The following is an 18,494-nucleotide window of genomic DNA, read 5'->3' as shown; positions in this document are numbered from 1 at the left end:
CCTTTGTTATGGAGATTAAGTGATGGATCTCAGCAGGCCCGGGTTTAGGTTTGATGAGGCCCTAAACTACTGAAGGAAATGGCATAGCTGCCAAGTTTTCCCTTTTCTCACGAGGAAGCCTATTCAGCATAAGGGAATTTCCCTTAAAAAAAGGGAGAACTTGGCAGCTATGGGAAATGGGGCCCTTTATATGTGCAGCTGTATATGCTACAATATATGGTAATCTATGGACCTAATAGGTCCATACACAACACAAAACATTAATAGTTTATATGTAAATCCAGCACTGGATCTCAGCAGATGGCTGCTCTGACAAATAATCTTACTGGGATTCCTGTGCCAGGAGACAACTGCTTCTGCTCCCTGGGGCTGATGGGGCTTGTCATCAGAAGGCAACTACAGGCCAGTTAGACCTGATGGGGGTTACCACATATAACGAAAATGTGAGCCTTATTTCAACATATTATTCTCCTTTCTCCAGTCCATGGGGAAAAGAATATACAGTAGCTGATTTTGGCAAATACTACTGCCACTACTCCCCTTCATGGATCACTGCCTTGTCGTGGTGAAGGGGCTTGAACAACATCTTAAAAAGCAGAGACATCACCTTGCCAACAAAGGTCCATATAGTTAAAGCTATGGTTTTCCCAGTAGTGATGTATGGAAGTGAGAGCTGGACCATAAAGAAGGCTGGTCGTCGAAGAATGGATGCTTTTGAATTCTGGTGCTGGAGGAGACTCTTGAGTCCCATGGACTGCAAGAAGATCAAACCTATCCATTCTGAAGGAAATCAGCCCCGAGTGCTCACTGGAAGGACAGATCCTGAAGCTGAGGCTCCAATACTTTGGCCACCTCATGAGAAGAGAAGACTCCCTGGAAAAGACCCTGATGTTGGGAAAGATGGAGGGCACAAGGAGAAGGGGACGACAGAGGATGAGATGGCTGGACAGTGTTCTTGAAGCTACAAACATGAGTTTGACCAAACTGCGGGAGGCAGTGGAAGACAGGAGTGCCTGGCGTGCTCTGGTCCATGAAGAGTCGGACACGACTAAACGACTAAATAACAACAACAACTGCCACTACTACATACCGGCAGGTCACCTAGAGCCATGCTCTTCAATCTTGGGTCCCCAGATGTTGTCCATGGTGAAATAAATGTACCGTATTTGTTGCAGGATTTGATCCTAGAAAAGAAAAGAAAAAAACATAATCTTGAGAAACTGAGCCTGGATAAATCAGGAAACTGCAACAGCAGTTAAAATATCAAGTGTCCGTCTCTGAGCAGGGCAAATACTTTAAGCCAAGCTTCCTCAACCTGGGGGCTTCCAGATGTTTTGACTACAGTGCCAAAACATTAGGAAGTCATCTGGCTGGGGAAGGCTGTGAGCTCACCCCATCCCAATCTCTCTCTGTGTTTCCATCATCTGAAGAAGGTAGGTATGTTTATGTTATAGTAATGAACGGTGGCAGCTACTTCTCAGAATATTTAAGAAATACAGGGAGAGGTATGTACCAGCCCCTTCGTGGATCAATGCCTTGTCATGGCGAAGGGGCTTGAATAACTCAGAGAAGCTATGAGCTATGCCATGCAGGGCCACCCAAGACGGACAGGTCATAGTGGAGAGTCTTGACTAAACGTGATCCACCTGGAGAAGGAACTGGCAAGCCACTCCAGTATCCCTGCCAAGAAAACTCCATGGACAAAGACAACAGGCATATAAAAGTTATGACGCTGGAAGATGAACCCCTCAGGTCGGAAGGCGTCCAACATGCTACTGAGGAAGAGCGGAGGACAAGTACAAGTAGATTCAGAGCTGATGAAGCGGCTGGGCCAAAGCCGAAAGGTCGCTCAGTTGCGGATATGCCTGGAAGCGAAAGGAAAGTCCAATGCTGTAAAGAAAAATATTGCATAGGAATCTGGAATGTAAGAACCATGAATGGAGGTAAGCTGGATGTGGTCAAAAATGAGATGACAAGAATAAATATCGACATCCTGGGCATCAGTGAACTAAAATGGAAGGGAATGGGCGAATTCAGTTCGGGTGACTATCATATCTACTACTGTGGGCAAGAATCCTGTAGAAGAAATGGAGTGGCCCTCATAGTCAACAAAAGAGTGGCAAAAGCTGTAATGGGATGCAATCTCAAAAATGACAGAATGATCTCGATACGAATCCAAGGCAGACCTTTTAACATCACAGTAATCCAAGTTTATGGCGTGCTATGGTCCATGGGGTCACGAAGAGTCGGACACGACTAAACGACTAAACAACAACAACAACATGTACCAGCACTTCAGCAGTATGATAAGGTGTGTTCCAGGGTGATCTCTGCTTTGGGCAACCTGGTATTTTTGGAGAGTGACTTTGGTTCATTATTTCTTTCATTTTGACTATTGGGATCCATTATCCATTTGTTGACCAAACTGCAGGAGGCAGTGCAAGACAGGAGTGCCTGGCGTGCTCTGGTCCATGGGGTCATGAAGAGTCGGACACGACTAAATGACTAAACAAACAACAATCCATTTGTTGGATCTGCACTGGCTTTGATTATGCACTTATTCACATTGTTTTTTATTTTGTTACCCACGTTAATTTTCTAATCTTTCCCCCTCCATGGGGACAAACCCCTGTGCTGGCAATTTCTGTAAAATAATGTACACTTGACGGCCTAAGTTTTATTTATAGAGAGCCTGAAAGCAATTAAGAAGTTCAAAATGTTAGGCAAATAATTCGTGACAAGGTGCATACTCTGGTAACTCATGTTCTATTGAGCAAAACCGGAATATTGGCTAATTGCTAATTAAAGTGAGCAGCTGCCTAGCCCTCATAATTAAACGATAACCCTCTCGGGGAAGCATTGGTGACTTGAATCTTTGCCAGTGACTGTATCCTGGGCAATACTGTCTCAATCTGGTAGTAAGTATTCTATTTCTCAGTTGCTTTGAGATAAAGTTTGGTGTACATGAATGGGTTGTTTCAGATGTATTGTTATAAGAGTCTAATTTTGCTTGCCTTTTGTTTCTGTCTTCTTGAAGTGGTTGTATAGGTATGGATTTTTTAAAAATTTAATATGCATGACAAAGCACGTAATACTTGTTTACAAGCAGCTAGATCTCGTCCTCTAATGGTTTTGTTTCCCTTTAGGAGGAGGCATTTTAGAAGGGAGTATTTTAAGATGCATTGTTATTTTGTCTAAAGCAGGGAAGGGGAACCTGTAGTAGCCTTCCATATGCTCTTGGACTTCAGCTTCAACTGTGTTTCTTGCATGTGCAATTATTTTGATAGTTTGCTTAAGTGAGGGGATAGGCTTTATTGAATAAGTGTTTTCAGAAGATTTAGCATAGCATTTCAGGAGCAAAATCTGAAATCTCTGTGAACAATGTTTTGCTAATATGCATGGCATTTTTTTCAGCTGGAACTCACCAGAACTCAGTTCTGGCACCCATTCTAAGAGAACGAGGGAGGTGTTCATAGTGAGTTCCGGCACCCCTTTTTCTAGAAAAATAGCACTGGTAATATGTTTGTTCTATGATGGGGTAGGTTTTAAGAACAGCAGATTTATAGGCATCCTAGAAATTGAAATGCTGATGGATTTAAATTATTTTGATGGCAAAACATGAGTGTTCAGGTTTCTTTGAATGCACTGTATTCATATACAGTATTGGAAGCCACTTTTCTATTGCGTGTAAAGTGCACTAGGATCTAAAACAAGTATGGTAAAGTTTTGGTCTATGCAGATGGTTATTACAGTGGTACCTTAGTTCTCAAATGAATTGGTACTCAAACAACTCGGAACCCAAACAGTGCACAGTCAGTGTAACTTTTTTTGGAAGCTGAACGTGCTCCGTTTTGAGTGTAACGATTCTGTTTTTAGTGCCACATTTCCGTTTTGAGTGTTACGCTGAGATCTGTCTGTTTTTGCTATTTATTTTGGGGTTTCGTTTTTGCGGCTCTTCCTTTGTTGTTTTTGTGACTGTGTTGGAAAACAACAGCTACTGACTGACTGACTGATTGATTGACTGTGTGACGGCAGTACATTGTTTATTGCTTTCATTTTATGGATCAAAGGTCTCATTAGATAGTAAAATCTATGTTAAATGGCTGTTTTAGAGGTTGTTTTTTTAAAAGTCTGGAACGGATTAATCCGTTTTCCATTACTCTCTATGGGAAAGGACACCTTGGTTTGGGAATGCTTTGGTTTTGGAATGGACTTCCGGAACGGATTAAGTTTGAGAACCAAGGTACCACTGTACTTCTTCATCTTTTTCCTTAAAACAGGAAAGTAGTTCTAAGTGCAATCCAATACATAGCTACTCAGAAATAAGTCTGAGAAATAAGTTTTCACAGGTACCTGTCTTGAGAGCAGTACATGCGAAAAGGATCTAGGAGTCTTGGTAGACCATAAATTTGAGTCAACAGTGTAATGCAGCAGCTAGAAAAGCCAATGCAATTCTGGGCTGGATCAATAGGAGTATAGCATCTAGATCAAGGGAAGTAATAGTACCACTGTATTCTGCTCTGGTCAGACCTCACCTGGAGTACTGTGTCCAGTTCTGGGCACCACAGTTCAAGAAGGATACTGACAAGCTGGAATGTGTCCAGAGGAGGGCAACCAAAATGGTCAAAGGCCTGGAAACGATGCCTTATGAGGAACGGCTTAGGGAGCTGGGTATGTTTAGCCTGGAGAAGAGAAGGTTAAGGGGTGATATAATAGCCATGTTCAAATATATAAAATGATGTCATATAGAAGTGGGTGAAAGGTTGTTTTGTGCTGCTCCAGAGAAGCGGACACGGAGCAATGGATTAAAACTACAAGAAAGAAGATTCCACCTAAACATTAGGAAGAACTTCCTGACAGTAAGAGCTGTTCGGCAGTGGAATTTGCTACCAAGGAGTGTGGTGGAGTCTCCTTCTTTGGAGGTCTTTAAGCAGAGGCTTGACAGCCATATGTCAAGAATGCTTTGATGGTGTTTCCTGCTTGGCAGGGGGTTGGACTGGATGGCTCTTGTGGTCTCATCCAACTCTATGATTCTATGATTCTAAGTCCATTTGGGTCCAGTGAGGCTTATTCCAAGGTAAGTGGGTATAGGATGGCACCTTAGTGGCCCTCCAGATGTTGTTGGCCTCCCAAAAGCCCCCCTCCAGCATGGCCAGTGGCAAGGAATGATGGGAGTTGGAGTCCCACAACGGTCTCCCTCAGGAAGTTGTAGACTCTCCTTCCTTGGGTGTTTTTAAGCAGAGGATGGATGGCCATCTATCAAGGGTGCTTTAGCTGAGATTCCTGCATTGCAGGGGGTTGGACTAAATGACCCTTAGGGTCCCTTCCAACACTACAATTCTATGATTCCATAAACATCTGGAGGGCAACAGCTTCCTCATCCCTGGTACAGGCCTGTACTAAAATAGTTATACCCTACAACAGGGGTTGGCAACCTGTGGCCCATGGGCCACAAGCGGTCCACGGGGGTCGTTTAAACAGCCCAAGAGCCGCCCCCGAACTGAGCCGCCCGCTCAGCGAGTCCCCGTGCGCTACACTAAGCAGGTGCAGCGCGGAGCGGGAACTCGCTTCCATGGCACCGGAAATCGCGTCTGCGCAGACGCCGGAAATCACATCTGCGCAGACACGATCTGGCCCACGGGAGTGAACCGGCCCAGGCGAGGTATACCTTGCCGACCCCTGCCCTACAACACAGGACATGTTTGCCTACATTGGAAAAGGTGGCTGCAGCAGTGCATGTGCTATGAACATGAATGAATCACAGGGAAGAATATCAAGGACGCCCTTGCTTCTTGCAACAGGCCATCATATTGCAAGGAAAAGGCGGTAAATCTGTGACTCTTCAGCTCTTGTTGTCATGCAACTCCCACTATCCGTAATCCAGAAACTTTGAGCAACACGTCAACAGTGCTTTATTTTGGCAACACCTCTAGGAAGTAGTTTCCCTCCAGTGGATCCGGACAACAAGCTGAAACACGGCAGGAAAGAGTTATTGATTATTAGAGGTCCATAGAATCATAGAATCATAGAATTGTAGAGTTGGAAGAGACCACAAGGGCCATCCAGTCCAACCCCCTGCCAAGCAGGAAACACCATCAAAGCATTCTTGACATATGGCTGTCAAGCTGTCTTGACATATGGCTGTCAAGCTTGACAGCCATCTGTCAGGAATGCTTTGATGGTGTTTCCTGCTTGGCAGGGGGTTGGACTGGATGGCCCTTGTGGTCTCTTCCAACTCTATGATTCTATGATTCTATGATTCTATGATTCTATGATTCTATGATTCTATGCTTAAAGACCTCCAAAGAAGGAGACTCCACCACACTCCTTGGTAGCAAATTCCACTGCCGAACAGCTCTTACTGTCAGGAAGTTCTTCCTAATGTTTAGGTGGAATCTTCTTTCTTGTAGTTTGAATCCATTGCTCCATGTCCGCTTCTCTGGAGCAGCAGAAAACAACCTTTCTCCCTCCTCTATATGACATCCTTTTATATATTTGAACATGGCTATCATATCACCCCTTAACCTTCTCTTCTCCAGGCTAAACATACCCAGCTCCCTAAGCCGTTCCTCATAAGGCATCGTTTCCAGGCCTTTGACCATTTTGGTTGCCCTCTTCTGGACACGTTCCAGCTTGTCAGTATCCTTCTTGAACTGTGGTGCCCAGAACTGGACACAGTACTCCAGGTGAGGTCTGACCAGAGCAGAATACAGTGGTACTATTACTTCCCTTGATCTAGATGCTATACTCCTATTGATGCAGCCCAGAAATGCATTGGCCTTTTTAGCTGCTGCATCACACTGCTTACTCATGTCAAGTTTGTGGTCTACCAAGACTCCTAGATCCTTTTCACATGTACTGCTCTCAAGCCAGGTGTCACCCATCCTGTATTCGTGCATTTCATTTTTTTTTGCCGAAGTGTAGTACTTTACATTTCTCCTTGTTAAAATTCATCACAGGTCCCTGTGAGTACTGTCACAAAAGCCCTGATTTAACAGTTACGGCTTCATTCAAAGTATCATGGGAACTGTCATTTTTTAAGGGTCCTGAGAGTTATCAGGAGATGCCTCACAGAGCCACAATTCCTAGCACCCTTGGCAAACTACAGTTCCCAGGATTCTTTAGGGGAAACCATGGCTGTTAAAATGGTATAAGTGTGCTTTAAATGTATGGAGTGGATGTGACCTCACTTACTTTTAATCCAGTTTTGTTAAAAGTGGTATACAGTGGTACCTTAGGTTAAGAACTTAATTCGTTCCGGAGGCTCGTTCTTAACCTGAAACTGTTCTTAACCTGAGACATCACCTTAGCTAATGGGGGCTTCTGCTGCCGCTGCACTGCCGGAACACGATTTCTGTTCTCATCCTGAAGCAAAGTTCTTAACCCGAGGTACTATTTCTGGGTTAGCGGAGTCTGTAAGCTGAAGCGTTTGCAACCTGAAGCGTTTGTAACCAGAGGTACCATTGTACTCCTTGTACTGCTCTTCCTTGCCTCTCTTTTGAAGAAACAGCTAACAGCAGAAGACATTTAAGTGGTGAACCTTAATTTTAATACACTGCCCTCTTTCCCTCCCAATTGACCATATTCACCTGAACTATTATCCAATTCTTTTATTTGTACAGGCAGCAAAGAAGAGTGTTTGGCTACCCAGCATGGAGCTCTCTCTGGCCAATATATTCTTCAAGATTGTGAGCATCGTTGGATTAATCTCTGCACTGACCCTTGTCACAGTGTACCACCTGCTGGCTAGGGCAAAAATATCCAGGATCATGATATGGTGAGTGTATCTCTAGGAAGGGATATGGAATGATTTCCATGTCTTAGGTTTAGGTTAGGTTTCTGACATTTGCACCTTCCACAACAAAAAATGTGGGATGTAATCCACTGGGAGCAGTCAAATACAACATTCCTTGTTTTCCTAGAGTGGACAGGCAAGGGGAGGTTTGGTCCAGCCAGTCAAAACTTCCTTGTTCCTCCTGGGCTGGAGCATCCTTCCTTTTGCATGGGCGTGACCTAACCTGTCCAGGTAACAAAAGGACAAGGCATGCTGCCATTCTCTCTCTTTTTCACTTCCTTCGTCGTTGGACCAGCTTCTTAGCTAGCAATACTCTGGTAGCTTCTCAGCTAGCAGAAGCACTGAGATTAACCCCCCATATGGGGTAGATCCACGTGTACAAATTTGTAACTAAGTCTGCCTTCAGGGATCCAACTGTGAACTGATGTGAGTAAACTTCTTTTATTGACTTTAAATAAGATTGTCGTATCTTTATTCTTTTAAGAGGGATAAAAGGGAACTTGTTGTTGTTCAGTCGTTTAGTCATATCCGACTCTTCATGACCCCATGGACCAGAGCACGCCAGGCTTTCCTGTCTTCCACTGCCTCCCGCAGTTTGGTCAAACTCATGTTAGTAGCTTCGAGAACACTGTCCAACCAAAAAGGGAACTGAATTGTATGATAGTGAGAGGCTTACACAAGCCTGCAACCAGCTTATGGGTGGCATGGTTATCTACTATATGGAAAGGGAAAGAAAAACAAAGAATTCCAAAACCATACTGTAAGAAGGGCCTTGTGGGAGGTGTGGGAGAGAACCAAAGGAAAAATAATAGAGAAAACTCCCTGGTGGGCATCGCCAGTTGAGGCAAATGCCACCTTAAAATGTTATTTGAGACAGGTGTGGCCAACATATAGGGACTTAACCGAAAATGTTAATGGACATATTAAACTTAAAGAATATGATGAACTAAAGGTTAAAGGAATGTCATGGCTTGAATATTTTCAATTGAAAGCAACCTTTGAAAAAGATATTCAAACAAGGGGGTTTGATGAGGTGAATACAAGGTTCGAGAAAGAAATTCTCAATAGTAAAAACAAAACCCTCTCCAAAATGTATAGATTATTAAGGGAACCCAAACAACAGCAGGAAACAAAAAATAAGTATATCAAAAATGGGAACAAGACTTGGGCTACACGATAGAACATACTAAATGGAAAGAATTTTGGGAGAGACGAATTAATTTTACAGCTTCATATGTATTGAAAGAGAACTATATGAAAGTACATTATAGGTGGTACTTGACCCCGGTGAGAATAGCAAAAATAAACAAAAGTGGTAACAATAAGTGTTGGAAGTGCCAACAGGCTGCCGGGACAATGTACCACATGTGGTGGCTGTGCCCAAGAATTAAAAAGTTTTGGGAGATGATTCATCAAGAGATCCAAAAATTAATTAAGATATCATTTAGGAAAAGAGCAGAAGCATATTTATTAGGAATTCTCAATCGGGATATTCCACCCGATAAGATAGATATCTTCCTATATGCAACAACAGCAGCTAGGATGACAATAGCGAAAGTTTGGAAAGAACCTATTATACCATCGAAAGGAGAATGGATTGACAAGCTTTGTGAATATCTGGAGCTAGCTAAATTAACGGATTGGATACGTAACAAACCTAGAAATAGAGTCAGGATTCAGTGGGAATGCCTAAATGATTACTTAAAGAACTCAGGAATGGGAAAAGATACATGGATGTGCCTAGAATAACTGTGTAGGATAATCATATTGATAGAGGTTTGAAGTATTATTATTATTATTTTCTGTATTCATGTAAAAGTGGTTACCATCGAGAGGACAACCGTATAAAAGTGAAGAAAGGTTTAATTATGTGTTCAGTGCAGTGGAAGGAATGTTAGATGTAAAGAATGTAGGTAAGAGAAGGCTGTTGATTCAGTCCTTTTTCCCCCCCTCTTTTTTTCTGATTTTTCCTTTTTCCCCCTTTTTTCTATTTTCTTTTTTCCTTTTTTTCTTTTTTTTTCTTTTTTCTTCCCCCTTTTTTCCTCTTAGTTCTTTTTTGGGATTTTAATCTCATGTAAACAGTATAAAATTGAAGCCATATATGGTATATATATATATATGCTTGTACTGTATGCATGTATTGTTCTTTTTTGCATTAATAAAATTTCTTAAAAAAAAAAAAAGCCTGCAACCAGCTATCTACTGTGCATGTAAAAGGGGGATGTAAACTCTGCTAAGTGAAGGAACTTGCTAATGAAAGTTAGGAAGGATATTAATAAATCTTCTCTCTCTTCTCCCTCCCTGAAGATCCACACAAAAAAGTCCCAAATGGATTTACAATGAGGACAAAAAAAATGCATCAACATAGAATAGAAACATCCAATCACTGGTGCTGCCCAAATGCCCAGGAAAACCATTGATTTGAAGGCTGGGCTGAATTATACCCATTTTGCAGATGGCCAACCCTATGCAAGCAGTAGAGCTGCAGCAATCCTAAAGCCCCTACTTTAATTGGAAGCCACTGCAAAATCACCCCTCCAGTTGAAAATCCCTTGTCCATTCATTTTGTTTCTCTCTCTCTGCTTTTAGGTACAAACGTCAGAAAAGGGGTGTGGCAGTGAATTATGCTGAGCACGAGGGCTACAGGTTCTGCTACTTCTGCCGAGGGGAACCCGGACGCAAGCCATCTGTGTTGATTCTTCATGGATTGGCATTCAACAAGGACATATGGTTAAATACAATCAAAGTATGTTTCTGTCCTTCTGTTCAGGCAACCATGGTTGCCAAATCAAGGCTAGTGCAATAATAATAATAATAATAATAATAATAATAATAATAATAATAATAATTTTTATTATTATTAATCTGGCTGGGCTTCCCCTGCCACTCTGGGCAGCTTCCAACAAACATCAAAATACATCAAATATCACACATTAAAAACTTCCCTGAATAAGGCTGCCTTTAGGTATTTTCTAAATGTCAGGTAGTTGTTTATCTCTCTGACCTCTGATGGGAGGGCGTTCCACAGGGCGGGCGCCACTACCGAGAAGGCCCTCTGCCTGGTTCCCTGTAGCTTTGCTTCTCGCAGTGAGGGGACCGCCAGAAGGCACTCGGCGCTGGACCTCAGTGTCCGGGCAAAACGATGGGGGTGGACAGAGGCCGTTTAGGGCTTTAAAGGTCAGCACCAGCGCTTTGAATTGTGCTCGGAAATGTACTGGGAGCCAATGTAGGTCTTTCAAGACCGGTGTTATGTGGTCTCGGTGGCCGCTCCCAGTCACCAGTCTAGCTGCCGCATTCTTGATTAGTTGTAGTTCCCGGGTCACCTTCAAAGGTAACCCCACGTAGAGCGCATTGCAGTAATCCAAGCGGGAGATAACCAGAGCATGCACCACTCTGGCGAGGCAGTCCGCAGGCAGGTAGGGACTCAGCCTGCGTACCAGATGGAGCTGATAGACAGCTGCCCTGGACACAGAATTGACCTGCACCTCCATGGACAGCTGTGAGTCCAAAATGACTCCCAGGCTGCGCACCTGGTCTTTCAGGGGCACAGTTACCCCGTTCAGGACCAGGGAGCCCTCCACACCTGCCCGCCTCTTGTCCCCCACAAACAGTACTTCTGTCTTGTCAGGATTCAACCTCAATCTGTTAGCCACCATCCATCCTCCAACCGCCTCCAGGGCACTCACACAGGACCTTCACCGCCTTCACTGATTCTGATTTGAAAGAGAGGTAGAGCTGGGTATCATCCACATACTGATGAACACCCAGCCCAAACCCCCTGATGATCTCTCCCAGCGGCTTCATATAGATATTAAAAAGCATGGGGGAGAGGACAGAACCCTGAGGCACCCCACAAGTGAGAGCCCAGGGGTCTGAACACTCATCCCCCACCACCACTTTCTGAACACAGCCCAGGAGGAAGGAGCGGAACCACTGCATGACAGTGCCCCCAGCTCCCAACAACTCTAGACGGTCCAGAAGGATGTTATGGTCGATGGTGTCAAAAGCCGCTGAGAGATCCAGCAGAACTAGGAAACAGCTCTCACCTTTGTCCCTAGCCCGCCGGAGATCATCAACCAGTGCGACCAAGGCAGTTTCACATTGTGCTGCTGGAGGGTAGGGGAGCCCTGTGCTTTCCCACAAGTGTGATTTGTTTCAGTTGGGCTAGTGTGGGAGATCATTCCACCCAGTGCATTGTGCTAGAGGACAGGGCTAAATTAACCATACGGCTTAATAGGAGGTGTCCACTCTCCTATTTTTGCCCCTATTTAATGGCCTCCCGCTCAGGGCTCTGTGCAACATTTATACACTTATACTGGAGAAACACCAGGGTGTTCTTTGACAACAAAGAACTCCAGCTATTATTGCTTTGATTCCTTGGCGTCACCGCTGATTTGACATCCTTTCACAGTTCCTTCCGAAGGACCTCCACCTGGTCCGCCTTGACATGCCTGGTCACGGTGAAACCACATGCCTGCTGGGAGACAGTTACGCGGCGGTTGATCAAACTAAAAAGATACACCAGGTACGGTCCTGCTGTCCTCAGGTGTGCCTTGAAAGCTGGGAAGTGAGAGGTTGCGAGAAGATGGCCTCTTTTTGTGTGGTGTGGTGGTGGTGGTGGTGAGGGAGAGATGTTTACTGACCAAAAATAAAGCATCGCAATTGGCGATGGTTACTTAAACTAGGGTAAAAACCAGATCTGTTGAGCAGCATTGGCTGGCAGGGCATGGACGTACCCAGCATGGGCAAGGGGGGCAGCTGCCCCCTAGAAGCAGGGCAGCTGGAGAGGACAGGCAGGGACGCTGCCTGCTGTGCTCTGCCTCAGCCTGCTTGGCTGAAGCGAAACGGCAACAGCGGCAGCGAAGCTGCCTCCGTTGAAAAATACCTGGACCTGGACCTGGGCTAACTTCAGCCCACACTCCTTCAAGTCACAGCAAGCACAGCACAGAAAGTGCTGCCCCACAATGCTCCGCGGCACCTTATTTGCTTCGCTGCTGCTGCCTCGTTTTAGTCACCGCTGCCATTAAAGGAGCGGGCGAGGCAGGAGTGCAAGCGCGGGTGGCTCTGTGTGCTGCCTTGCAAACGGCCCCCTTTCCTCTGGGGGGCGTGGACGTTGACCATGCCTCCTGGGGGGATCCTGGCCACGTCATTGCCAGCTAGCCAATCAGGTGGCTGGGGGCGTGGCTGGTGTGCTCCCCCTAGCTTTGATCCTGGGTACGCCCATGTGGCAGGGCAGTGGGGTGGGAATGCGTTGATGACCTGGCATCCTAACCCCCACCCAAGTGTCAGTGGCACTTGCCAAGGATGGGAGTGGTGAGCTTGGCCACTGTGAGGACAAGATACTGGGCTAGATGGGTTAATTGCCTGATTGCTCTTCTTATGGTCTTCTCCAGAAGTTCTTACAGAGAGACCTGGGATTTTCTTGGAAAATGTCCCCAAACCAGAACATCTCAGCAATACAACCTCTCTTCATTCACGTTTCAGTTTGTTGAGTGCATTGGTCTGAACCAAAAACCTTTTCACCTGGTTGGCACGTCCATGGGGGGAATGATTGCTGGTGTTTACGCAGCTCAGTATCCATCCGAGGTATCTGGCTTGTCCCTCCTTTGCCCACTTGGTGAGTATTTAGATTTTCAAGGGAGATCTGAAGCCGATGAACTCTGAATAAAGAAGATATGAAAATATGTCTGAGAATAACAAGAGAGAAGGGGGTTGTTACTATGGGTTGTAGCCAATACTAGTCATTCTCAAAGCAGATTCATTGAAATAAATGAACATAGGGCTCCCACCCAGGTGGCGCTGTGGTTAAACCACTGAGCCTAGGGCTTGCTGATCAGAAGGTCGGCGGTTCGAATCCCTGTGACGGGGTGAGCTCCCGTTGCCTGGTCCCAGCTCCTGCCAACCTAGCAGTTTGAAAGCACGTCAAAATGCAAGTAGATAAATAGGAACCGCTACAGCGGGAAGGTAAACGGCGTTTCCATGTGCTGCTCTGGTTTGCCAGAAGTGGCTTTGTCATGCTGGCCACATGACCTGGAAGCTATACGCCGGCTCCCTCGGCCAATAAAGCGAGATGAGCGCGCAACCCCAGAGTCGGTCACGACTGGACCTAATGGTCAGGGGTCCCTTTACCTTTACCTTTAGGGCTCCCAAATTCAGTGGGCCTGCTCTGAGTAGGATCTCACCCCCCTGGTGCTAAGCTACTATTCTGTAGCATTTTCCAGAACATGAACGAACAGGGATGATGGCAAATCCATGATTATAAACACCTTGGACAGGCCACCTTTCTGTGCTCGCATACCTTCACTTGCAGTAGTCCCAGCATGTCCATAACCTCCTCAGCCGTCAATCATGCCAACACAACCCTGACAAGCAGCAGGTCGGAATCCCATATTTTGGAATTGGTTTTCCACTACATTCCTTCTCTCAGCTGTGCACTCTCTGCCAACTCTTAGGGCTGCGATATCCAGACGATAATAACGACACCTTCAAGCGCTTGAGGGAGCAATTGATTAAGTCACGTGATGTCTTCCAACTTGGTTTATATCATCCCAGCACAAAAAACACGCAGGTGAGGAAGGCAGCTCTCCAAAGATGGGAGTGCTCTGCCCCAGGGATGTTGCTTAAAAGAATTCAGCTAACGTTGACTCATGGTGGACCAGATCCTTTGGCCTTCCAGATGTTGCTGAACTACAGCTGTCCTCATTCCTGTTCATTCGCCATGCTCCTAGAGGCTGATGGGAGCTGTTGTTCAACAACACCTGGAGGGCCAAAGGTTCATTATGCCTGTCCTTGACCTATTGAACTTAATAGCCACGACTAACTTTGTTGTTGTTGTTTAGTCATGTCTGACTCTTCGTGACCCCTTGGACCATAGCACGCCAGGCACTCCTGTCTTCCACTGCCTCCTGCAGTTTGGTCAAACTCATGTTCGTAGCTTCAAGAACACTGTCTAACCATCTCGTCCTCTGTCGTCCCCTTCTCCTAGTGCCCTCCATCTTTCCCAACATCAGGGTCTTTTCCAGGGAGTCTTCTCTTCTCATGAGGTGGCCAAAGTATTGGAGCATCAGCTTCACAATCTGTTCTTCCAGTGAGCACTCAGGGCTGATTTCCTTCAGAATGGATAGGTTTGATGCAGTCCATGGGACTCTCAAGTGCCTTGTTGTGGCGAAGGGGCTTGAATAACTCAGAGAAGCTATGAGCTATGCCATGCAGGGCCACCCAAGATGGACGGGTCATAGTGGAGAGTTTTGACTAAACGTGATCCACCTGGAGAAGAAACTGGCAAGCCACTCCAGTATCCCTGCCAAGAAAACTCCATGGACGACTAACTTAGGTCCATTAATTTCAGTGGGTCTCCTCCGAATGAAACATAGTTGAGTACAACCCCAAATGCTTACATTTGCTACAGTGGGACCTCGATTTACAAGCTTACAATTTTTCCGAACGGAAAACCCATTCGCGGCTAGATGTGGTTTCCTCGACTTACGAGTTTTTAGATGCAGTTTCCTCGACTTATGAATTTTTCTGTTTCCAATGCATTCCTATGGGAAACTGCTTTTCCTATGGGAAACTTGACTTACGAAGTTTTCGACCTACGAGTGTGCATTTGGAATGGATTAAATCCGTAAGTCGAGGTCCCACTGTATATGCTCTTGAAATATATAAATAATGCAGCCCATCCCTTCAGGGCTTGCGATCTAAAGAAACAGAGGGCACATGAGGGAATCACTGCCACTGAGGCCCTGGCTGAAGAGGATGGGAATGGCTTAGGGGCCGGGGAAAACAGATTGGGATGGAGAGCTGCTGTGCAGCAGCCCCAAGCATCTGTGCCTGAAGGAACCACTTTATATGAACCAAAACAAGGAGATACTGATTATCACCCCTCCCTTGGCCTACATTGATGGAACTGTTACATACTGTTGCATGATGGGGTCCTAACTACCTTGCATTTCCCATGAATGACTCTCCTCTTTCCCCCCTCTCCTTAGCTCCTAAAGGGATATGTTGCCGACTGGAGACAACAGAATGCTTTTTTGGCAAAATGTAAGTACGGTAGCAATAATATTACTATGGTGGTGGTGGTGGTTTATTACCTGCCCTTCACCTTCTGAGGCCCCAGGGCAGGGTAGAGCATGAGACTCTTAAATCTCAGGGTTGTGGGTTCAAGTCCCACATTGGGCAAAAAGAATTCCTGCATTGCAGGGGGTTGGACTAAATGACCCTCTTGGTCCCTTCCAACTCTATAATTCCAGTTCAAAACGCAACATTAAAAACAGTCTAGGAGCTACTTAAAATCACAAGGATAGCGTGGGCCCTAAAAATATACATTCCAAGTTTCAAAGGCTATGGTAAAAGCATGTGTCTTCAGCAATTGCCAAAATTTGTCTAGTGAAACCCATTTGAAGCGCAACGGTAGGAATGATGCCTTCCTGAAAAATCTTCACTCTACCTTTTTGGTTTTCGTTCCAAAGGTTTTTTTGATCTTTCCAACCCAAAGTCCAAGTTCAGCCTTCATGACAATATGAGCAACATTAGCGCTCCCACACAGGTCCTTTGGGGAAAGGATGACCAGGTAAATGCTTTATATTTACATGTCTTCTTTAGCTATAATTGTAACGACAACAACAACAACAAAATCCATTGTTTGGATTCCATGGTAGGGCAAGCTGAGGCAACTGCCTCAGGTGGCAGGATCCACAGGGGCGGAAGATCCAGCCTCCAAGGAATCCATCAGCCACTGCTGCTACCACGGCTGCAGGAGGAATTCAGTGTTGCATTATGGCAATTGTCAGTGCAAGCATTTCCAGTGGCGTCGCAAGCCCCCCCTGGTACCAGGGGCGGCCCCCCGCCCCGTGTCGCACAGCGCCCCTCCATAATGAAGTGCTGCATAGTGACATAGGGACGTACGGAGCGGGTTTGGCTGCAGCGGTGCTGGAGCTCCGCCACCGTCAAACTGCTGTGTCTTGCTCGCAGTTTGACAGCGGCGGAGCTCCAGAACCGCTGCCGCCAGCAACAAACCTGCTCCGTAGCACGCAGCATTGTTCCGTAGTGACGTAGGGATGCATTCTTTCTGCTTTCGGGCTCGCCCAAGCAGAAAGAATCAACGCTCGAGTCAAGCAAGCCACGGCACGGAGCAAGTTTGATTCTTTCTGCTCGGGCGAGGCAAGGGGCGGGCTGCTGACGCCCTCTCTGGCCCGCCCCTCGCCTCACCCGAGCAGAAAGAATCAAAGCATGCGCCGAGCAAGCTGCCCTGTCTGCTCCAGCAAGGCGAGGGGCGGGCGCCATACCTGCCAAGTTGCTGTCAGAGAAATAAGGGACCGGGCCGGAAATAGCAGACCGGAAGTAGCGCTGCCGCCATTTTGGAACTGGGCGGAGCATGCTCAGAAGTGACTTTTGATGTTGCTTTGCCCAGTTCCAAAATGGCCGCTGCGCCAGAAGTCGCACTGCAGCCATTTTGGAACTGGGTAGAGCAGCATCAAAAGTCACTTCTGAACATGCTCCGCCCAGTTCCAACATGGCCGCCGCGCCAGAATAAACCGGGGGAAAACAAAAAATTCTGTTTTTTCAGCTAGGAACAGCTGGAAAAATGGGGATTTCCCGGGGAAAACGGGAGACTTGGCAGCTATGGCGGGCGCATGCGGCGGCCATCGGTGGAGGTAGCGAGGGGGGCGCCGCGCTGCCCCCCACAGAGTGGAGCCCGGGGCGCCCCGCCCCCTATTGCGACGCCCCTGAGCATTTCAGCTTGTCAGACTGAACGATTCCCATTCTCCTCCTCCTCCATGCTGCTATGGGGGTTCTCCTGGGGGGTTGGGGCACAAGGGGAGGAGGGTGGAAGCCCTGTTGCTCTAGCAGAAATATTTGCAGGGGCTTCCACTAGTTAGCAGGTCAATTGATCGACTCCTGCCCCCAAACAGCAGCTCATAACCCGAATCTTTCAAAAAAATAATAATCAAAGCACTTTGCAAGATGGGAGGAAAAACACCAATTCTTTGTTGTTCAGGTGGCTGACTCGTCTGGCGCGGAAATTTTAGCCCACGCCATTCCCAACTCCCAAGTGCATATGCTGGAGAGATGTGGACACATCATATCATTTGAGAGGCCCAGGAAGTCTGCAAAGCTCCTCTTGGAATTCTACAACTCAGTTTGCGACAAAGCGGAGAATAAGAAGTTGGCCTAAACCTCACTAAGGAGTTAAGACCCTGATGCATTCCAAGCGACTTTCTACTCTGGAAAGGAAAATATGGATCTGATATCCAGGATGTCTGTGATGGTTTCCTTCACTGGTCATTAAAAAAAGAAGAGGTTGGCCTCCGCCCCCTGCCCAACAGATAAAGTTCGGTGTTATTTGTTTATTTACTTACCTTGCTGTCAAGGTCTCCGCTCCTCCACCTGCAGCTGCTGAGTGACCTTGGGCTAGTCACACTTCTCTGAAGACTCTCAGCCCCACTCACCTCGCAGAGTGTTTGTTGTGGGGGAGGAAGGGAAAGGAGATTGTTAGCCGCTTTGAGAATCCTTCGGGTAGTGATAAAGCGGGATACCAAATCCAAACTCCTCCTCCTCCTCCTCCTCCTCCTCCTCCTCCTCCTCCTCCTCTTCTCCTCCTCCTCCTCCTCCTCCTCTTCTCCTCCTCCTCCTTCTCCTCTTCCTCTTCTTCTTCTCCTCATCCTCTTCCTCTTCTTCTCCTCTTCTTTTCTTCTCC

At 46.3% G+C, this 18,494-nt stretch overlaps 1 protein-coding gene across 1 annotated transcript; it reads left to right on the top strand.

Moving 5' to 3' along the window:
* The first annotated feature begins 2,847 nt into the window (after window positions 1-2,847).
* On the top strand, window positions 2,848-18,128 carry LOC118080065 (monoacylglycerol lipase ABHD6). The gene is made up of 9 exons (XM_060271276.1): window positions 2,848-2,918; window positions 7,623-7,777; window positions 10,385-10,541; window positions 12,207-12,320; window positions 13,280-13,412; window positions 14,248-14,363; window positions 15,784-15,838; window positions 16,267-16,367; window positions 17,796-18,128. The coding sequence occupies exons 2-9, from the start codon at window positions 7,653-7,655 to the stop codon at window positions 17,970-17,972; spliced, it is 978 nt and encodes a 325-aa protein (XP_060127259.1). The 5' UTR covers window positions 2,848-2,918; window positions 7,623-7,652; the 3' UTR covers window positions 17,973-18,128.
* Window positions 18,129-18,494: the final 366 nt, after the last annotated feature.

This window comes from Zootoca vivipara, chromosome 2 (assembly GCF_963506605.1).
Source record: "Zootoca vivipara chromosome 2, rZooViv1.1, whole genome shotgun sequence".
In the NCBI taxonomy this organism is placed as follows: domain Eukaryota; kingdom Metazoa; phylum Chordata; class Lepidosauria; order Squamata; family Lacertidae; genus Zootoca; species Zootoca vivipara.
Note: the sequence above shows the minus strand (reverse complement) of the source record. Positions and strands in the feature narration are given on the sequence as shown.

Excerpts from the sequence above, each read along its gene's own strand:
- LOC118080065 (XM_060271276.1), top strand. The coding sequence starts at position 7,653 with ATGGAGCTCTCTCTGGCCAATATATTCTTCAAGATTGTGAGCATCGTT. Across the intron at positions 7,778-10,384 it reads ATATCCAGGATCATGATATG|GTACAAACGTCAGAAAAGGG; the intron begins GTGAGTGTATCT and ends CTCTGCTTTTAG. Across the intron at positions 14,364-15,783 it reads CCAGCACAAAAAACACGCAG|CTCCTAAAGGGATATGTTGC; the intron begins GTGAGGAAGGCA and ends CCCTCTCCTTAG.